This window comes from Aplidium turbinatum, chromosome 14 (assembly GCF_918807975.1).
Source record: "Aplidium turbinatum chromosome 14, kaAplTurb1.1, whole genome shotgun sequence".
Classification (NCBI taxonomy): domain Eukaryota; kingdom Metazoa; phylum Chordata; class Ascidiacea; order Aplousobranchia; family Polyclinidae; genus Aplidium; species Aplidium turbinatum.
Genome location: NC_137485.1, coordinates 21,097,001 through 21,116,587, shown reverse-complemented (window position 1 = coordinate 21,116,587; position 19,587 = coordinate 21,097,001). Strand labels below are relative to the sequence as shown.

At 38.9% G+C, this 19,587-nt stretch overlaps 1 protein-coding gene across 4 annotated transcripts in view; it reads right to left on the bottom strand.

The window, feature by feature from the left end:
- The window catches only part of LOC145783244 (CREB-binding protein-like), a 77,961-nt gene that overhangs the window by 30,334 nt on the left and 28,040 nt on the right, over positions 1–19,587 (bottom strand). For 3 of the 4 annotated variants that reach the window (XM_082595057.1, XM_082595061.1, XM_082595058.1), the window contains exons 7-17: positions 13,621–13,720; positions 12,707–12,886; positions 12,433–12,588; positions 12,186–12,243; positions 5,771–5,860; positions 5,021–5,138; positions 3,138–3,246; positions 2,782–2,990; positions 2,586–2,690; positions 1,939–2,499; positions 1,339–1,425 (exon numbers count right to left, since the gene is read on the bottom strand). In XM_082595057.1, coding sequence (XP_082451183.1) covers positions 1,339–1,425; positions 1,939–2,499; positions 2,586–2,690; positions 2,782–2,990; positions 3,138–3,246; positions 5,021–5,138; positions 5,771–5,860; positions 12,186–12,243; positions 12,433–12,588; positions 12,707–12,886; positions 13,621–13,720 — 1,773 coding nt within the window. The remainder of the gene's footprint in view (positions 1–1,338; positions 1,426–1,938; positions 2,500–2,585; positions 2,691–2,781; positions 2,991–3,137; positions 3,247–5,020; positions 5,139–5,770; positions 5,861–12,185; positions 12,244–12,432; positions 12,589–12,706; positions 12,887–13,620; positions 13,721–19,587) is intronic. The other variant, XM_082595060.1, reaches the window with a different exon arrangement.

The following is a 19,587-nucleotide window of genomic DNA, read 5'->3' as shown; positions in this document are numbered from 1 at the left end:
GGCGACAAAGTGGCTACACCAAATACCCATGTTTCCTATGCTACTGGGACAGCAGGGCCAAGGATCAGCACTGGAACAAAGAAGAGTGGCCTCCAAGGCTCACCTTGACACCTGGAAGCAAAAATATCATACGTGATCGGTTAGTTGATATCAAAAAGATCCTCTTGCCTCCTCTTCACATCAAATTTGGTCTCATGAAACAATATGTAAAAGCTTTCGATCATGAAGGAGAGTGTTTTAAGTATATATGTTATGCTTTTCCTGGTCTCAGTGAAGAGAAAAAAAGAGCTGGGATTTTCAATGGACCACAAATCAAAATTGTTAAAGGATGAAAATTTTGTAAAATCAATGTTGCCATTCGAGGCTAGAGCTTGGAATGCTTTCGGTGCTGTTGTGAGAAATTTTTTGGGAAACAGAAAAGCAGAAAATTATAAAGATCTTTTAAGGGAGCTACTGCTTAGTTTTGAAGATTTGGGATGCAGGATGAGCATCAAAGTTCACTATTTGAAAAGCCATGCGGATGAGTTTCCAGAAAACCTTGAGAAAGTTAGTGAAGAACAGGGTGAACGTTTCCACCAGGATATTAAAATTATGCAGGAACGTTATCAAGGTCGGTGGGATTGTCATGAAGCCGACTATTGTTGTAGTTTTAAAAGAGGAATTCCAGATGCTGCTCATAAAAGAAAGTCCCTCAAAAGAGCCTTTTTAAGCTTATAAGTGAAGAGTTCATATTTATGAAAGCTCTTTTTTTGACTGTTTCTGAACTCGCCCTGCCCAAGTCCCTTTGAGTCAATCTTGATTTTGGCACTTTGCTATTTCTGTGTGTGTCTTCAGAATTTCTGCACTCCATTGGAATGTCTATGTGCATTGTGCATATTGTGTGAACTGTAGGCTATAATTCAGAAAATACCTTGTCACTGTCCTATCGACATGTTCGTCAGCATAATGTAGCGTTTGATGTTATTATGGTTGCTCTTTTGCATGCCTATTTTTTATTCCAAGGCATGAAATTTTAATAAAGACAACGCAAATTTGTGTGAATATAATATAGAATGCTTGTTTGTTAATTAAAGCTAGATTATTGCAGGTAAAACAGTGTTTATTGCATCAGAATTCCTTGTTTTGACAACAGAGGGGGGCAAAAATTGATTTTTTTTCAAAAATTAGGGATATTTCATATCTCAAAAACGTGATGTGGTAGAGAAAATCTGAGTTTATTTTCGGATTCAGCGCCCCAAAATTAGCTAAAATGGGTTGTCAAAACCCAAACCTGAAATTTTGTGTAGACCAGTGTAATCAGATAATTTTATGTGGATTTTAGAACATGAAATTAAATACCTTTACTGGTTTACTCATGGCAACTGATGTTTGGCAAGGAGATTTGGGTTGAAAAGAAGCCATGCCATCATCAGTCTCACTTTTCACCTGCGCTCCAAAGAACAACAATTAAGTGCTTGATTGTATTTTGCATCTTATTAAATAAGCCAAGAATATGCTTCCCGAGCCCTGGTTCACAACACAAAAGTGGGTCCTGGCGTTTCATTCCAATGGGTCACCACATTGCACAAACCATCTTCACAGATATATTGCTTAATAAAGCTGAACGCGCTGCAAAAATAACTAGTCCAACTACCAAACTGTAACCACAAGCTTGCTCTACCAACATCTCCACTTGCATGTTGAAGAGTAAGATTGAGTTTTGTTTCGGTGCTATAGTTGTGTGTGCAAAAACTGGTTTAGTTTAATTGCCCAAAATGGTTAGTCAATGTCTAAACATTAATCTATGCTTAATATTTGTCTGTGATTAGCCATCACTGCACAATGATAACATTTCAACTTAAAAACAACTAATCGTACCTGTATATCGTTTTGTCAAATCCGAAACAATTCAAGCAATATCATGAAGTACACTTTTAAAACAACTGCACATGAACAAACCTTTATTGTTGTGGGGCCATGCAAGGCGGTTCCCACATCAGAAGACATTTTACGATTAACAAAAGCAGCAGGATCATTGGATGATGGAGCAGACGATGTGGTCGCTGTTGGAAAAGGAATAACTTCAGACTTTACTGATGTCAGTCCAGTAGAAGACGCAATGCTAGTGAGGATTGATGTGTCGGTTGTGCTTTGCATTGAAGTGGCTGATGCCCCAACTTTATTTAATTGATGAGATTGCATTTGTTGAGTAAGGGGGTCAGGAGAAAACATCCCCATGGTTGCACTTAGAGTAGAGTTAGCAGCGTCCGGCTGAGCTTGCTGAACATAACCGTCACCAGCTCCCCCATGCTGTTTGTTTGGGTCGTTTTGAAGCTGCTGCTGGAGCAAGGAACTATTTTGTTGAAGTGACTGTAACCCTCCTGCGCCTTGGATCGATGTAAGGTCACTGGAATTGGTAAACTGCATGTTGCCTTGTTGATTGCTTAGATGGTCGACCATGTAACCACCTTGCTGACCTTGATTCACAAAGTTTTGGTTCGCCAACATGCCATGCATTGGCTGAAACAAAAAAAAACTGTGTTAAAGCAATTTGATTTGAGGTAAATCAATAAATATGAGACACGAGTTTAGTGTAGACGCGCTACCTGCTGATTCATTGCACTATTAGATACTTGGTTTGAAGATGACATTGTGGGACGAATTCCCATCGACGGTGCATTCCCTTTGATTTCTTTTTGAGCCATTGCAAACTGCATACAACACAAGCCAAATCAATTTATTAATACTTAAAAAAACGCTAAATCGTATGTTATTGGTATCTGCGCTAAATTTATTACTTGCCTTATGCATGGTATCACTTGCCGTTCCATTCATAGCTACGGCGCTTCCTTGGGACTGCATATTAACGTTTGAGTTAATCGCTCCTGGGACTTGATTAGGATTGTTCAGTATTCGGGGTAAATTCATGCTTCCAGGGGCTTTGGTTGTAAACGAATATTGCTGGGAAGACTGTTGCTGGGTAGCTGTGTACAAACCAGGGCCGTTTATAGCTGCAACAAAGCATTTGTTGCAGAAAACTTTCATATCAAAAATGCAACGCAAATGCTGACTTGTTTTATTATCAACGATTCAAAGTTGTTTAACACGCAAAAGAACATATTACCAACATCATACCTGACGCTAGACAACATACTTACGTATAGGTGCTTGTGCTTGAGCGGTTTGAAGGGTCTTTTTTTGACGTTTTTCCTCTAGTTCTTTGTTAATCTTGTATATTTTTTCTGCTAGCAAATGGTAATATTCCTCCTGTAAACAAAGAGTGATTTCACTATTTGATACCCATAATTACAAAGTCAGGAAAACAACTTGATTTGAATCTGTCTATCTAATTTTAGAGCTTGTAAAAGTGAGTATCAATCTTCTCTATAAGCAGCACCGCGGACTGCTCTGTATCTTCCACTTATATCCATTTCTCGCTACTAACTACGAATCTGGTTGGTTTCAGGTCCGGGCGAGTTTACGCCTGCCACGGATTCCACTAGTTCGAGGAACAGTAGACTAGCTCAGCAGACAGTTTGGCTGGATGCTAGTGGCTAGGCACTTACCACAAGTAATCAAGATTAACTCTGTGCTGCAACCGTGCATTTGTTCACTCGTGCATGCAATGTGAAGACGAAAATTAAAGGGGACCTGAAAATGGTGCAGTCATTGATGATGTAGTCTGCGGTCTGTTCCTCGGCACCACATTTACAGGAGGAGGATGAGATCATTCCCAATTGGTGTATTGTTGAGCGGAAAAGTCCAACGCCCGCACGAAGACGCTGGAGGCACGCCCACGCCTGTCTTTGTAGTGTCAGGCTAATGAGCGCTTGTCGGCGTCGATAACGAACGAATAAAATCTGGTAATACTGGATTTACATTTACAGTCCGCTCAATTAGCCGCAGAGATGTCTTGTCCATCAGGTTTGTTGATCAGAAGCTGAGCGGCTGGTATGAATGGGTGTTTTGATTTCAGTTGACGGGGTGCTCGTTTGAAGAAGCAAAGACCTTAAAGTGAAAAAGATAGATGGGCTCCAAAGCCCGTCGACTGAGAGACAAAGTGGCTTTTTTGTGACGAAGCTCAGCAGATTGGATGCCAGCAAGAATGGGAAAATTGCCCAATGGTGTGGGACACAGGCATCTGGTCACTGTGTGCAGAGCACTGTTTATGGCAGTGTCGATGCTATGGCAGTTGCACTGCACAGTACTCTGCTGAAGAGCAGACAAGGGTTAAGGCTGCTATAAGCAAAGTGTCAGCCCTCGTTTCATAGCCGCAGCCTGCCAGGTGCTTGAGTAGCACAGCACGAGGTGTCAGTTTCCTGCACAGTGACACCAAATAGACGCGGTATGTGAGCGATCCGTCTAATGTCACGCCAAGATATTTTGGTTTAGGGCAGGACAAAGATTTTCTATTGTTCTGGACATGTAGCTCACGATCAGCTTCCCGATTGTGTAGATGGAAAGCTGCTGCCACAGTTTTGGTTTCGCCGAGTTTCAGTCGCCAATTCTGGAGATGGCTCAATGTGTCTTCTTTCCTTGATCTCACTACTTGAGTAAGTCTGCATGGGCTTTAGACAAACACAATACTCAACCACACACCACCAAGAAATGCATGCAACACCTGAATAAAAAGGTTTTCAACACTTCTTCATTCATACCAGCTAAGTCAATAACTGTTTTCAGATAGGGGGAGGAAAAATTATTCTCAGATTTTTCTTTCTAAATGGTTACACTGCATAGAAAGTGCTAACTAATAGTTAGGAGATTTTTGCCCATTTAGGAGATCACATGACCTTTCGGGGCATTTAGCCACCTGGGTGGCTGCCACCTAAGTGACAGACAATCAAAATCACTTTGAAAGTTGTTTTAGGCTTAAACGCCACTTTTAAAACATATTTTGGTTTTTGATTTGAAAAAAAAAAAAACTTTTCCCTCCACCCTACCAAACGAGTCCAAAAGGGTCTTTCGCAGCATGGTGCAATGATGCTCCACTCACTATCCTTAATAGACAGACAGAAGCAAAGGTAAAAGTATTGCCTACCCGAGAATTGGCTTGTTCGTACATTGTTCCTTCGACTTTACGAGCAAACTGCAAAAGTTTAACCATCCTCGAATCCGCAACTGAAATTTTTTCCGGAGTAGAAAATATACTTTGCACTCTGCGAAAATATAGTTTTAAAATTTAATATACAAAAATTTATATTGTCTAGTCTTAATATTTTTTTTAATAGAAATCTGGTTTTGTTCAATTGGTGTAAAACTTCTTTATTTGTCTTCTTTGTAAGCCATGAAATACGTTACATTCTACGGAAGCACTACATCTAAAAAGCATTAATTTTTTCAGCTATTTTTGTTAAGATATTCCAAGTTTCAGAGTTGTATTGAAAAACAGCATAAACATAACATTGTAAAAATTTAAACTTTGCCTTAAATTAAATGAGATATTTTTGTTACAAAGAATTGGTTTCATTTCTGGTAGCTTGCTTTTGCTTGGGCTGTTGTTATGTTGAGTTCTGTTTTGTCTCTTGCACTCCAATTCACCATAATACCAAGGTCCAAGGTATTTAAATCTCATAGTTCTTTAATATGACTATTGTTAGGAACTAGAAAGGTTTGTAGATTCATAAGGAATGATTATGGGTACTTTTGGTGGTGCAAAATAATTACTTGTTAACTACACATTCTTATCAGCCTTAATACGTCTCCATGTGCAACCCATTTAAAGGTTAAAAAGCAACATGGCATTGCACATTGCCAACGGAAGTTTATTGCTTGACAAAATGATACTTACAGTTTTTGAACAAGGTAATTTCGCAACTCCTCTCTGACGTCGCTATGCCACTCATGGGTTATTTTTGGTTGAACCATGTTAGTTGCAGAGCTGCATACAAAAAATTTAAAATAAGTAAAATTTCTTGTTTAGGTGATGGTAAAATCATTAGATCCTTTGAAGATTAAAATTTGCAAATTGCAAAAGCAAAACGTCCAACTTTGACCATAAAACTGTATTCATAGATTTCGTTTTATTGTAGTAGCTCACGTAGTTTCAGGCCGAATTTTTTTCAATCTACAACTACCCAAGATGAACGCTGAATTGATTTTGCAAAGTTGCCATTTTGGTGTTAATTCATATCTACACCAAACTTTATCACAAGTTTAGAGTAACTTTATTCAATAATCATTGTCACCAAGGTGGTATATAACACTGGTCTACAAATTTCAACTTTTTTTTTCAGGTTTGGGTTTTGACAACTGATTTTGGGGCGCTGAATCCGAAAATGAACTCAGATTTTCTCTATCACATCAAGTTTTCTTTCTATCGTTGCCATTATTTTATGAAATTGATCAATTTTCACCCTTTTTAGTGCAGTAAATTGTCAAATATACTTATTTTCTGACAGCTATAAACTTTCAAACATAGAGATATTTTTACACTAAATTCATAAATTGGTTCAGATTTCCTCTAAAATAAAAAAAATTCCTGTTATGATAACACTGGTCTACACGATTTTTGCTCTGTGAACTTTGAAAACTGATTTAGAGTAATTTTGGGGTGCTGAATCCGAATATGACCTCAGATTTATGCTATCACGTCAGGTTTGTGAGATATGATAACAGCATATTGTTACTTTTGTCAAAAGTGGAAGATTTGACGTTGCGTTTATTGCACATACACATTGTGCAAGATCCAGAAATCCAGGCCATGTGGTGCATAAGTAGCTGAAATACACCTACCAATTATAATTTTGATATCAATTTGTTTTCTAAGCAACATTATTAACAAGGCAGTAATAACAAGCTAAAAGGGAGGCTATAAGTGTAACTGACCCCCTCCCCCCGTCAATGTTTTGCATGAAACCACAAAGATTTAAGCAAGCCTATGGCAATGCTTGTTCAGTAACCATATTTAGGCTGTTTTGGCCTGTCTAACACTAACCTTTCGTTACAGCACTGCATATGTTGGTGGTAAACGCAACGCCAAATCTTCCACTTTTGACGAAAGTAGCAATTTGTTGTTATCATATTTCACAAACCTGACGTGATAGGATAAATCTGAGGTCAGATTCGGATTCAGCACCCAAAAATTACTCTAAATCAGTCTTCAAAGTTCATGGAGCAAAAAAAAATTCTTTTTTTGTAGACCAGTGTAATCGTAATAGGACATAGTGGAGATTGGTAGCGTTGAGTTTTTCCATGCTGGCTTGAACTCCCTGTTATGGCTTCTCAGGCGTTATCTGTGGGTCAGCTGTTATCTCTGTGCAAACACGTGCTGCCTTTGAACTCCCTGTTATGGCTTCTCAGGCGTTATCTGTGGGTCAGCTGTTATCTCTGTGCAAACACGTGCACAGTGTGCAGATGGAATATCGTAGGAAGACAGCTGGTGGGAGTAGATTTGACTTAGTAATAAATTCTTACTTAGTAAGGAAGATTTATTTAGAAGTTTTATAAAGCACATGTACATTGTACAGACCAACATCAGAGTTCAAGCTGAAAAGTGGTTTGTAGAAGGAAAAGGTATTCTCATATTTTATAAGTTTGAGTTCAAGTCGGTTAGAGTTTTCGGTACAGTGGTGTTTCTGTGGAAAAACTTGCTCTTAGAAAACTACTTACAAAGAAAGGTTATATTTGATCTCAAGCTATGTCTGCTTCCAGCAAAAGAAGAAAATGTTGTAATGATTCGGATATATTTTGTTACATTTGTGGATGCTTCATGTTGAAGTCTCAACAATGCAATATTACCACGTTTGTAAAAAGGGCATATCTTGCTTACTTTAAAGTCAAGTTGGGGGACCAGGACAAAAGCTGGGCTCCTCATAAAGTGTGCAAAACCTGCGTTGAATGTCTGAGAAGTTGGTCGCAAGGAAAAGGTTCACAAATGAAATTTGGAATACCCATGATTTGGCGACAGCAACGAAATCATGTTGACGATTGTTATTTTTGTCTTGTTAGTGTGAATCGTTTGAAATATCCAAATCTGGATTCGGCATTGCGGCCAGTTCCTCACAGTGATGAAAAGCCACTGCCAGTATTTACATCACTTCCAGAACTACACGAAGAGGCCATTTCTTCTTCAGAAGCATCGTTTAGTGAAGGAGAAAGTGAATTTTTTCAACCAGCACCCGAGGTTCTGTCAGACAAGCCTTCCAAGTTTAATCAGATGGAATTAAATAATTTAGTGAGAGATTTGTATTTGCCTAAGCAATCTGCGGAGTTATTGGCATCAAGGCTACAGGAAAGGAAACTTCTCAAAGCTGGTACAAGCGTGACATTTCATCGCAAACAAGAAGAAAAACTGCTTCCATACGTTGCTTCCCACAATGATTTCGTTTATTGCAACAATATACAAGGGCTTCTTCCAGAAATGGGATTACCACAGTATGATGCAGAGTGCAGACGAATGGAGACTTTTCATTGATAGCTCCAAACGAGGTTTGAAGTGCGTTCTACTTCACAATGGTAACGTGTACGGTTCTATTCCGATAGGACATTCGGTGACAATGAAAGAAGAGTATCAGAACATCAAAACCGTTCTTGAAAAGTTAAAGTACCATGAGCATGGTTGGCTCATCTGTGTAGATTTAAAAATGGTGAACTTTTTGCTGGGGCAACAAAGTGGCTACACCAAATACCCATGTTTCCTATGCTACTGGGACAGCAGGGCCAAGGATCAGCACTGGAACAAAGAAGAGTGGCCTCCAAGGCTCACCTTGACACATGGAGACAAAAATATCATACGTGATCAGTTAGTTGATATCAAAAAGATCCTCTTGCCTCCTCTTCACATCAAACTTGGTCTCATGAAACAATATGTAAAAGCTTTGGATCATGAAAGAGAGTGTTTTAAGTATATATGTTATGCTTTTAGTTTTCCTGGTCTCAGTGAAGAGAAAAAAAGAGCTGGGATTTTCAATGGACCACAAATCAGGCAATTGTTAAAGGATGAAAATTTTGTAAAATCAATGTTGCCATTCGAGGCTAGAGCTTGGAATGCTTTCAGTGCTGTTGTGAGAAATTTTTTGGAAAACAGAAAAGTAGAAAATTATAAAGATCTCTTAAGGGAGCTACTGCTTAGTTTTGAAGATTTGGGATGCAGAATGAGCATCAAAGTTCACTATTTGAAGAGCTATGCGGATGAGTTTCCAGAAAACCTTGGGAAAGTTAGTGAAGAACACGGTGAACGTTTCCACCAGGATATTAAAATTATGGAGGAACGTTATCAAGGTCGGTGGGATTGTCATATGATGGCCGACTATTGCTGGAGTTTTAAAAGAGAAATTCCAGATGCTGCTCATAAAAGAAAGTCCCTCAAAAGAGCACTTTTAAGCTTATAAGTGAAGAGTTCATATTTTATGAAAGCTCTTTTTTTGACTGTTTCTGAACTCGCCCTGCCCAAGTCCCTTTGAGTCAATCTTTATTTTGGCACTTTGCTATTTCTGTGTGTGTCTTCAGAATTTCTGCACTCCATTGGAATGTCTATGGGCATATTGTGTGAACTGTAGGCTATAATTCAGATAATACCTTGTCACTGTCCTATCGACATGTTCGTCAGCATAATGTAGCGTTTGATCCTGGGTTTTTTTTTTCGGTCATTGACCGATTTTTTAGCAAAATGTCTGCAAAAAATATAGTCAATTCGGTCAAAATAACCGAAAAAATAAGTAGTCAATTGACTATATATGACCAAAAATGCACGAAATAAATAAAAGATGACTGAATTTTTTCAAGTCATTTCGGACCAATGGCCGAAAAGTCTCAGCGAAAAAAAAACCCAGATGTTATTATGGTTGCTCTTTTGCATGCCTATTTTTTATTCCAAGGCATGAAATTTTAATAAAGACAACGCAAATTTGTGTGAATATAATATAGAATGCTTGTTTGCTAATTAAAGCTAGATTATTGCAGGTAAAACAGTGTTTATTGCATCAGAATTACTTGTTTTGACAACAGAGGGGGCAAAAATTGCTTTTTTTCAAAAATTAGGGATATTTTGTATCTCAAAAACGTGATGTGATAGAGAAAATCTGAGTTCATTTTCGGATTCAGCGCCCCAAAATTAGCTAAAATGAGTTGTCAAAACCCAAACCTGAAATTTTGTGTAGACCAGTGTAATAAATAAAGTAAACAATATCACACCAAATCAGAAGAATCGGTTTATTTAAATACAAAATTAATCTTGTATGTGTGTCCGCCAGTGTGTCAGTGTTATTGATATGTAAGTTTAAAAGGTAAATAGCTTGTAAAAGTAAGTGTAGGCTGGCTAATTCCTACTAACTCAGCGATATTACAAAATTAGAAAAAGTCTGCCAGTGTGTCAGTGTTATTGATGTACATTGTACAAAGTGTACAACGTAACCAGACGTGCACACGAGCTGGAGTCTCAGGTTTTGGGCGGAGTCAGAGTGGTGTGGGAATCTCAAACTCTTGGAAAAACTGTAGCCATAGCCTGATTTTGATACTTTTAGTGTGCAAATGTTTACGCTGTTGTCGTCGGCTCCAACTCGTGTCTGAGCATTGGTTTTGCCTTCAAGTGGTTGCATGTCACGTTTAAGGCCCAGTCTATGGTGAAATGAAAGTGGGAAAAAGTTACATTGTATGGAGGATGGGAAACGTGGTTAAATTAGCTTTTCCTTTCTCATATATCGTTTGTTCTAAGCCTTTTTCCTTCCTGTTTTTTGTTTTCGAAATATTTCGTGCTGGCCTCGGTTTTCTTTTTCCAGATTGATCTGGTCACTGGCAAGTTGTTTCCACGATTCCCGATCAATGTTAGCTTGGTTTAGGAAGACTTTCAGCTGATCTTTATATCACGTTTTTGATCTTTCAGGTTTTTTTCCTTGTTCTCCACAAAGCATTATTCAAGGAAGCCTCATTGGGTCTATCCGGCAGTCCACCATCCACATGACATGTCCTGTCTAGCGGAGGCGGTGTTGCAGTATGATGGCTTCTACATACAGTATACTGAGCAACCTAGCATGATCAAGGATTGCATCATTGCAACGGTCCTCCCAACGAGTGGCTTGCATTTGCCTCAGTTTCCTCTGCTGGAAGTTTTCAAGACGTTTGATGTCATGACGGTATAATGCCCACGTTTCACAAATTCACAAGCATAGAGAAGGGGGAGAGAATGACTGCCCAGAAGACGGTTATAAGCAAATTCTTCGTAAACAGTTGTTCGTAAAACAATTCTTCGTAAAGCATTTCTCCGTATACATCAAATCTCAATTGCATGCACGAAGAAATGCTTTGGAAACAATTGTTTTACAAAGAATTAATTTTGCGAAAATTATTTACGAAGAACTGTTTACAAAGAAAACGTCGGACACCCCAGAACGCCATAGTTTTATGCGTATAGATATAACATGGTTGTTAAAAACATGTTGGTTAAGTCTTCCATAGCAACAATTTAAGCTGTACTTGTTACAAATAATTTGTTTTTGCAATAAGTGTTTTTATGGGTTTTCGGTCTGTCCTTGAAGTAGATTTTTCCGTTCCGCATTTTGTAAAAATGCAGATAAAATTAAGTACAAATTATGCCACGATTCTGTGTTTCAGCATAAAAATATTACTAATACTAGGCTACATTCCTATTTTTAACAGATATTGATTGTGGTTGCTTGCTGATGCTTAGTGCTGACATGATGTGTAGTTAATAAAAGTAAAGAATGATGAGTGATGTCAGTCGTGAAGATAGACTACTATAGTTTTCTTTTCCAAGCAGTAGTTGTTTCGTTTCAAAATATGCTTTTCTTTTCATGTCAGGCATAGGGAAAGTGTAAGTTATGGTTATAAAAATTTGGATTGTGATTTGCCCTCACAGTGGAATCAATATCCCAGAAATATTTGAAGCGTGGAGTTTGGAGTCATGGACGTTGGAGTGGAGCAGGAATTCATAGGGAAAGTGTAAGTTATGGTTATAAAAATTTGGATTGTGATTTGCCCTCACAGTGGAATCAATATCCCAGAAATATTTGAAGCGTGGAGTTTGGAGTCATGGACGTTGGAGTGGAGCAGGAATTCAGAAAACCTGACTCTGTACACCTCTCGTCCTCTGGTAGCAGCACAAAATGAAATAAATTTAATAAATTTTCATGCAATGTTCAGTCCCCAATGTTTATGATCAAAAAACGCTGCTCATGCCTCTCTTCTCATTAAATATAAGTTCATCAAATCATCTCCACAACTTTCAATACAAATAAAGCTGCACAAACCAGTTTCCTTGGGCTGTTTGGATACTATTTCCAGGTGTTTGGGAGCTTCCAAGAGTGTCTGAATAACAAAATGTCAACAGAAAGTTATAGCAATAACTATAATATATCAGACTCAAATGATGTACAAAAAGCAAAGACCACTAAAAATACGGTTGTAAAAACTTCATTAGCATTTCACTAAATGCTAAACATCGTTGAGAACAGCTGTCAAGTGTCAACCACTTTACTAAATTCTTACAAAAATCACCTGGTTTCCACATATTGTTCAGACCAAGGACTTCCTGGACTTTGTCTTTATCTAGAGGGATAGATTTCTCTGAGTCTCCTGTGCCCTGATCTACCAATCTCATTCCAGACATAGCTGTAGTGCTTCCTGTTGTTATTGATTTGTTCGTATTGATATCTGAGGAAAATACTTTTTCTCATCAAAAGCACACTTTAAAACTTCATTGCTGCTATATTTTGAACAATTAGACAAAAACCAAGATTATCAAAAATATTAAGTAAACTTTCATAATTACTTGTGGCTGCAGAAGGGGCTGTTGCAGAATTCATTAGCGTTGCTTTAGGAGCAGTGGAGCTGCTTGAAGCCATTACTGAGTTAATTGGTGCGTGTTTCAAAGGAAAGCAAACCGAACAGTCATCTCTTTTACATTGTTTCCAGTGAGCAATAATTTGCCGAGAAGATGCACAATGGGGAACTGTTGAAAGAAAGGAGTAAAACTTAGTTTTTTTCTCAGTTTTTCCACTAGTGCATAGCAGAAACACGCAGATAAAATCGTTAACATTTCACCATCCAAAACGCCATTTATTACTTATCTTCAATTCTCGAAAACTTTTTAACACTTAAACTTACTTCAACTCTTCTACAATAGCCGGGTAGAGGCTCAATCGCCCTAGAAACAGGCTTTTGCGTATTTTTATTATCGGTCGCTATGATCTAAAAATTTCCAGCTCAAAATCTGTTTACAATGTTTGATTCAACGATGGCACACAGTTTAAAACGTCCTGTGCGGACTCTATAAAACGTCAATTACATTTACAAAAGTTGTATTTTGTAATTATTGTAGTTATAGTTTTTTTTAAAATTAGCTATAATAAAGCTTATGGTATTTCATCCAAGGCAATGCATGCAGAATAAACATGGATATAAACAATATTATGATAATATTACCAAAGAGCAAATTTAAGTCGATGTAACCTTAACAACATGTTTACCTTAACATGAAACCTTCCGAAGATGTACCCTTGGGGTGAAGCAAAGTACTAGTACTCACTATGGTTAGTTTGATACAACTAAAACACCCACTTTTATTACAATAGTATGTAATGCAGTGCGTTTGTTTCAAATTCTAACCAATATTAAATATAAATCAAGGAAATTATTTAGTTTTACAATATGTTTCAGAAAGCTTTTTGCTGCATTTAATCTCACTTTGACATTGCTTTCCTTCAGTGCATGCATTCATATGCTGGAGGACATTCTTCATTGTGTGGCAATGAGGGACAGCACAAGAACTCGGCTCCCCATTTGTCTAAAATCAACATTTAATGTTCAGACTACACTGGTTAAAACAACTTTATATGCCAAAGAATTTTCACTGATTAAGGCATAGAGGAATGTTTAAGATGTTGACTATGAAACTGAAGACGATACAAGCTTGATCAAATTGGCTCTAGTTTTAGAGAAGTTAAATGTTTGGTTCACAATAACCAGAAATTGCGATTATTTACATGATCACGAACAGCTAATTTAAAATCATTAACTATTTCATCAAAAAAAGCTCAAATGAAGATACTAAACACATGTTCAGCAAAGTTTGAAAACCAGACTTCTTATATTTTCAATCCAATTGAATACTTCAGCACACAATCTTAAAATATATAGTAGGGTGGTTTGAAAAAAATTTTTTTTCCAAATAAAAAATATGGGGTCTGCATACAGGCCAAATGACCCAAAACGGCTTTTAAAAGCATTTTTTGGGGGTAGCTGTCAATATTGGCAGCGCTACCGCCATCTGGTGGCCACGAGCGAGCAAAAATTCTCAAATACGCCATAACTTTTGATACACACATGCTAGAAGGTTGGTTTTGGTGTCTATAGATGCAGAATACACATGTTTATATCTGCTCTAAGAGACATGTTTTCTCTAAAACACTTGTAAATTGAGTTATTAGCAAAAAATGATTTTGACGAATTTTACTGCTCAATCATTTGTAAGTGGAATTTACTATGTACTGTAGTGTAAGGCCCTGGTATGCTGGTATAATGTTGCATGTGTAGGAAATGTAATATATATATACATTAGGGTGTTGCGTTTTTCAAAAAAATTTTGAATCTCTTTTTGGAAGTATGATTTTCTGACCGGAAATGGCGTGAAACGACACCAAAAAATTTTTTTTCGAAAAATTTTAAGGTTTAGGTGTCCCACACTCACCCCGAAAATTTTGCGTTTTGCCGCAAATGAACATATTTTCAAACGCAAGCAATTTCTACATTTTACATCATAACTGCACCATGTTGGGTATCATTTTGATCAGAATTTTATGGAAAACATCACTAAACTATCAAAAGTTAATTTTCTGCAAGAATGTAAAAATTGAAAATTTGGCCTGGTGTAATATTTTGACAAAAATCCATTCGAAAAAGGTGGAAAAATTGGAAAATTAGACACAAAAATGTTTTGAAACATACGGTATACACAATACTACAATAGTCTTATCAGTTAAATGCCAAGCAGTGTCAAAACTAAGTGCCAAAGATCATTTGGCTTGTCAATCATCCTTGAAAATCACCATCTCATCCAAAACTTTGAAGCTATCCAACTCTTGTATCATGGGCCAATCTAATTGATGTTTGCTGGTGGTCACAGCGGTAAACCATAATCTCTTCGTGGGAAAATTTTAACATAAAGTTCCCGAATCCGTTCGTCTGTATATAATGACCGAAGAAACACACACTTGAACTTCTTTTCAATAAGTGTATTTCTGTAAAATTAGCCCGCGGCTATCGAAATGACTGGTGCAACGCCTTACACCTCTAAAAAACTGTCACTACGATACAGATTACTTGGATAAAAGACGGAGAATTTGTCCAGCTAGCAAGCACCAAATAAACCAGTTAAATGTGCGACCGACTTCCAACAAACAACTTCGAGAATGAATCAGAAAAATTTGTGATAACTCAAAGGCACAATGTTTAAACCGGTTTCAACAGGTTTGACACGAGTCTTACGGACGATGGTGCAATTTTGGCTCATGTTTTAGGAATTTCCATGACGTAATATTCAGTAGACCCGAATGGTTTCTACATGACGTTTGACCAGGCGAACAACCGTCTGGAACAGCTGGTACACCTTCTCTTTTTCTTTGAAGTGTCAAAACTGTGTCGTCGTCATTGTGTGAGCGTCTGGGGCCGAGGGTCTATCCTTTTACCACCCCAGATTCACGATGTTCCCAGACTACACTGGAAGGCTGCTAGAGAGCAGCCAGTCTTTGGTTTCATCATCCATGACACGCAGACCTTCCACTCCGTTAGGTGGCTTGAAGATGGAGCAGTCATTGATGATGTGGTCTGCGGTCTGTTCCTCGGCACCACATTCACAGGAGGAGGAAGAGGCCATTCCCCATTGGTGCATGGTTGAGCGGAAAAGCTCGACGCCCGTACGGAGACGCTTAAGGTGCACCCATGCCTGTCTTGGTAGTGTTAGACCGATGGGGTGTGTGTCGGCATCGGGGATGAACGAATAGAGTCCGGTGGCGGTTGACTTCCATTCAGAACTCCATTTATGGTCCGCCCAAGCAGCCGCAGAGATGTCTTGTACATCAGCTTCGTTGATAAGAAGTTGAGCGGCTGGCACGAATGGGTGTCTTGATTTCAGTCGACGGGGGTGCTCGTTTGGGAGAGCATAGATCTTGTGGTGGAGAAGGTGGTTAGGCTCCAGTGCCCGTCGACCGAGAGACAGAGTGGCTTCTTCGCGACGAAGCTCAGTGGGTTGGATGCCAGCGAGAATGGGGAGATTGTCCAATGGTGTGGGACGCAAGCATCCGGTCACTGTGCGCAGGGCGCTGTTTATGGCAGTGAGCACTGCAGCACCAAACAGGTGCACAGTACTCTGCTGAAGAGTAGACAAGGGCTAGGGCTGCTAATTAGGGTGTTGCGTTTTTCAAAAAATTTTTGAATCTCTTTTTGGAAGTATGATTTTCTGACCGGAAATGGCGTGAAACGACACCAGAAGAAAAAAATTTTGAAAAATTATATGTTTTAGGTGTCCCACACGCTCACCCCGAAAATTTTGCGTTTTGCCGCAAATGAACATATTTTCAAACGCAAGCAATTTCTACATTTTACATCATAACGGCACCATGTTGGGTATCATTTTGATCAGAATTTTATGGAGAACATCACTAAACTATCAAAAGTTAATTTTCTGTAAGAATGTAAAAATTGAAAATTTGGCCTGGCGTAATATTTTGACAAAAATCCATTCGAAAAAGGTGGAAAAATTGGAAAATTAGACACAAAATGTTTTGAAACATACGGTATACACAATACTACAATAGTCTTATCAGTTAAATGCCAAACAGTGTCAAAACTAAGTGTCAAAGATCATTGGGCTTGTCAATCATCCTTGAAAATCACCATCTCATCCAAAACTTTGAAGCTATCCAACTCTTGTATCATGGGCCAATCTAATTGATGTTTGCTGGTACACCTTCTCTTTTTCTTTGAAGTGTCAAAACTGTGTCGTCGTCATCGTGTGAGCGTCTGGGGCCGAGGGTCTATCCTTTTACCACCCCAGATTCACGATGTTCCCAGACTACACTGGAAGGCTGCTAGAGAGCAGCCAGTCTTTGGTTTCATCATCCATGACACGCAGACCTTCCACTCCATTAGGTGGCTTGAAGATGGAGCAGTCATTGATGATGTGGTCTGCGGTCTGTTCCTCAGCACCACGTTCACAGGAGGAGGAAGAGGCCATTCCCCATTGATGCATGGTTGAGTGGAGAAGCCTGACGCCCGTACGGAGACGGTTGAGGCGCACCCATGCCTGTCTTGATAGTGTTAGACCGATGGGGCGTGTGTCGGCGTCGGGGATGAACGAATAGAGTCTGGTGGCGGTTGACTTCCATTCAGAACTCTATTTATGGTCCGCCCAAGCAGCCGCAGAGGTCTTGTACATCAGCTTTGTTGATAAGAAGTTGAGCGGCTGGCACGAATGGGTGTCTTGATTTCAGTCGACGGGGGTGCTCGTTTGGGAGAGCAGAAATCTTGTAGTGGAGAAAGTGGTTAGGCTCCAGTGCCCGTCGACCGAGGGACAGAGTGGCTTCTTCGCGACGAAGCTCAGTGGGTTGGATGCCAGCGAGAATGGGGAGATTGTCCAATGGTGTGGGACGCAGGCATCCGGTCACTGTGCGCAGGGCGCTGTTTATGGCAGTGAGCATTGCGGCACTAAACAGGTGCACTCTGCTGAAGAGTAGACAAGGGCTAAGGCTGCTATACGCAAAGTGTCAGCCCTCGCCCCCCAGCTAGAGCCTGCCAGGCGCTTGAGTAGCGCAACGTGGGATGTGAGTTTCTTGCGCAGTGAAACCAAATGGTGGCGGTATGTGAGAGATCTGTCCAGTGTCACCCCAAGATATCTTGGTTCGGGGCAGAAGGACAGAGATTTTCCGTTGTTCTGGACGTGTAGCTCACGATCAGCTTCCCGATTATGGAGGTGGAAAGCTGCTGCCACAGTTTTGGTTTCGCTGAATTTCAGTCGCCAGTTCTGGAGATAGGCTGAGAGAGTTTTCATGTCCTGGCTCAAGGTGTCTTCTAGATTTTCCCACAACTTTGTGGAGTTCAGAATTGCCAGGTCGTCCGCATAAGCATATTTTGCGGAGACCGTAGTTGGCAGGTCGTGGCTGTAGATGTTGAAAAGAAGTGGAGCCAGGACCGATCCCTGCTGTGGGACGCGGTTTTTCAGGCAAGGTTTGTTTGCTCTCCTTGTTTGTCACTAGGCCAGCCTAATGATTGGGTGAATGGGTGTCCTTTAAAAACAACCAGATGGTGAATGAGAGGCTGATTGGCAACATCACCAGATGTTTGAATAACCGAAAGGTTGAAGACAGAAACGATGCAATGTCAGACGACAAAATAAAAGAAACTGATGACAAAATACGAGCTTATGTCACATTGACACTTCAAAGAAAAAGAGGTGTACCAGCAAATATCAATTAGATTGGCCCATGATACAAGAGTTGGATAGCTTCAAAGTTTTGGATAAGATGGTGATTTTCAAGGATGATTGACAACCCCAATGAGCTTTGACCCTTAGTTTTGACACTGTTTGGCATTTAACTGATAAGACTATCGTAGTAACCGTATGTTTCAAAACATTTTGTGTCTAATTTTCCAATTTTTCCACCTTTTTCGAATGGATTTTTGTCAAAATATTACACCAGGCCAAATTTTCAATTTTTACATTCTTGCAGAAAATTAACTTTTGATAGTTTAGTGATGTTCTCCATAAAATTCTGATCAAAATGATACCCAACATGGTGTGGTTATGATGTAAAATGTAGAAATTGCATGCGTTTGAAAATATGTTCATTTGCGGCAAAACGCAAAATTTTCGGGGTGAGTGTGGGACACCTAAACCTTAAAATTTTTCAAAAAAAAATTTTTTGGTGTCGTTTCACGCCATTTCCGGTCAGAAAATCATATTTTCAACATAGGTTGTAAAATTTGCAACACCCTAATATACATGTTGACTAGTGTTGAGTTTTATATAATGAATTACAACTTTTTCAATTCAACATTCTTTTTGCAATCAGTGTTAACTTATATTTAATCATAAACCCAATAGCCTACTATTCATTTGGCAATTAATGGCATTTTAAATTTCAATCAAATTCAAATTATTTAAATCAATGACATTTTAGATTCTCACAACATAGTTTACAAATTTACTGTGATAGCAATATTCTTAACATTAGCTTTCCAAGTTACCAAAAGCAATTTACTATTAATTATTTAATTTACATCAATTATGTTGTTCATGTTCATATTATCATTCATAATCAAATTATTCATTACTTTCATCAGCAGGAAAATTGTTGTTCGTGTCATATCTTTTCATTAGTTTTCTTGATTCAGTTTTTGACCAATCATTTCATCACGTCGACCAAAACCCCAAAGGGGCCCAAACAGATGCACTTGCCTCAGTAACAACTTGAATATGACTTTCCACGGCTTGGTTATAATATAACAAGGATGATTCATACGAAAGGGTGTTCTCCTAACGTCATCAATGTCGCTATTAGATAAGCTTCTTAGAATGGGTGGTTCTGTCAGCTCCAACACATTCATGTTTACTGGTTTTTAGTAACATTTTGCACTAACGTTTAACTTGGGAATCAT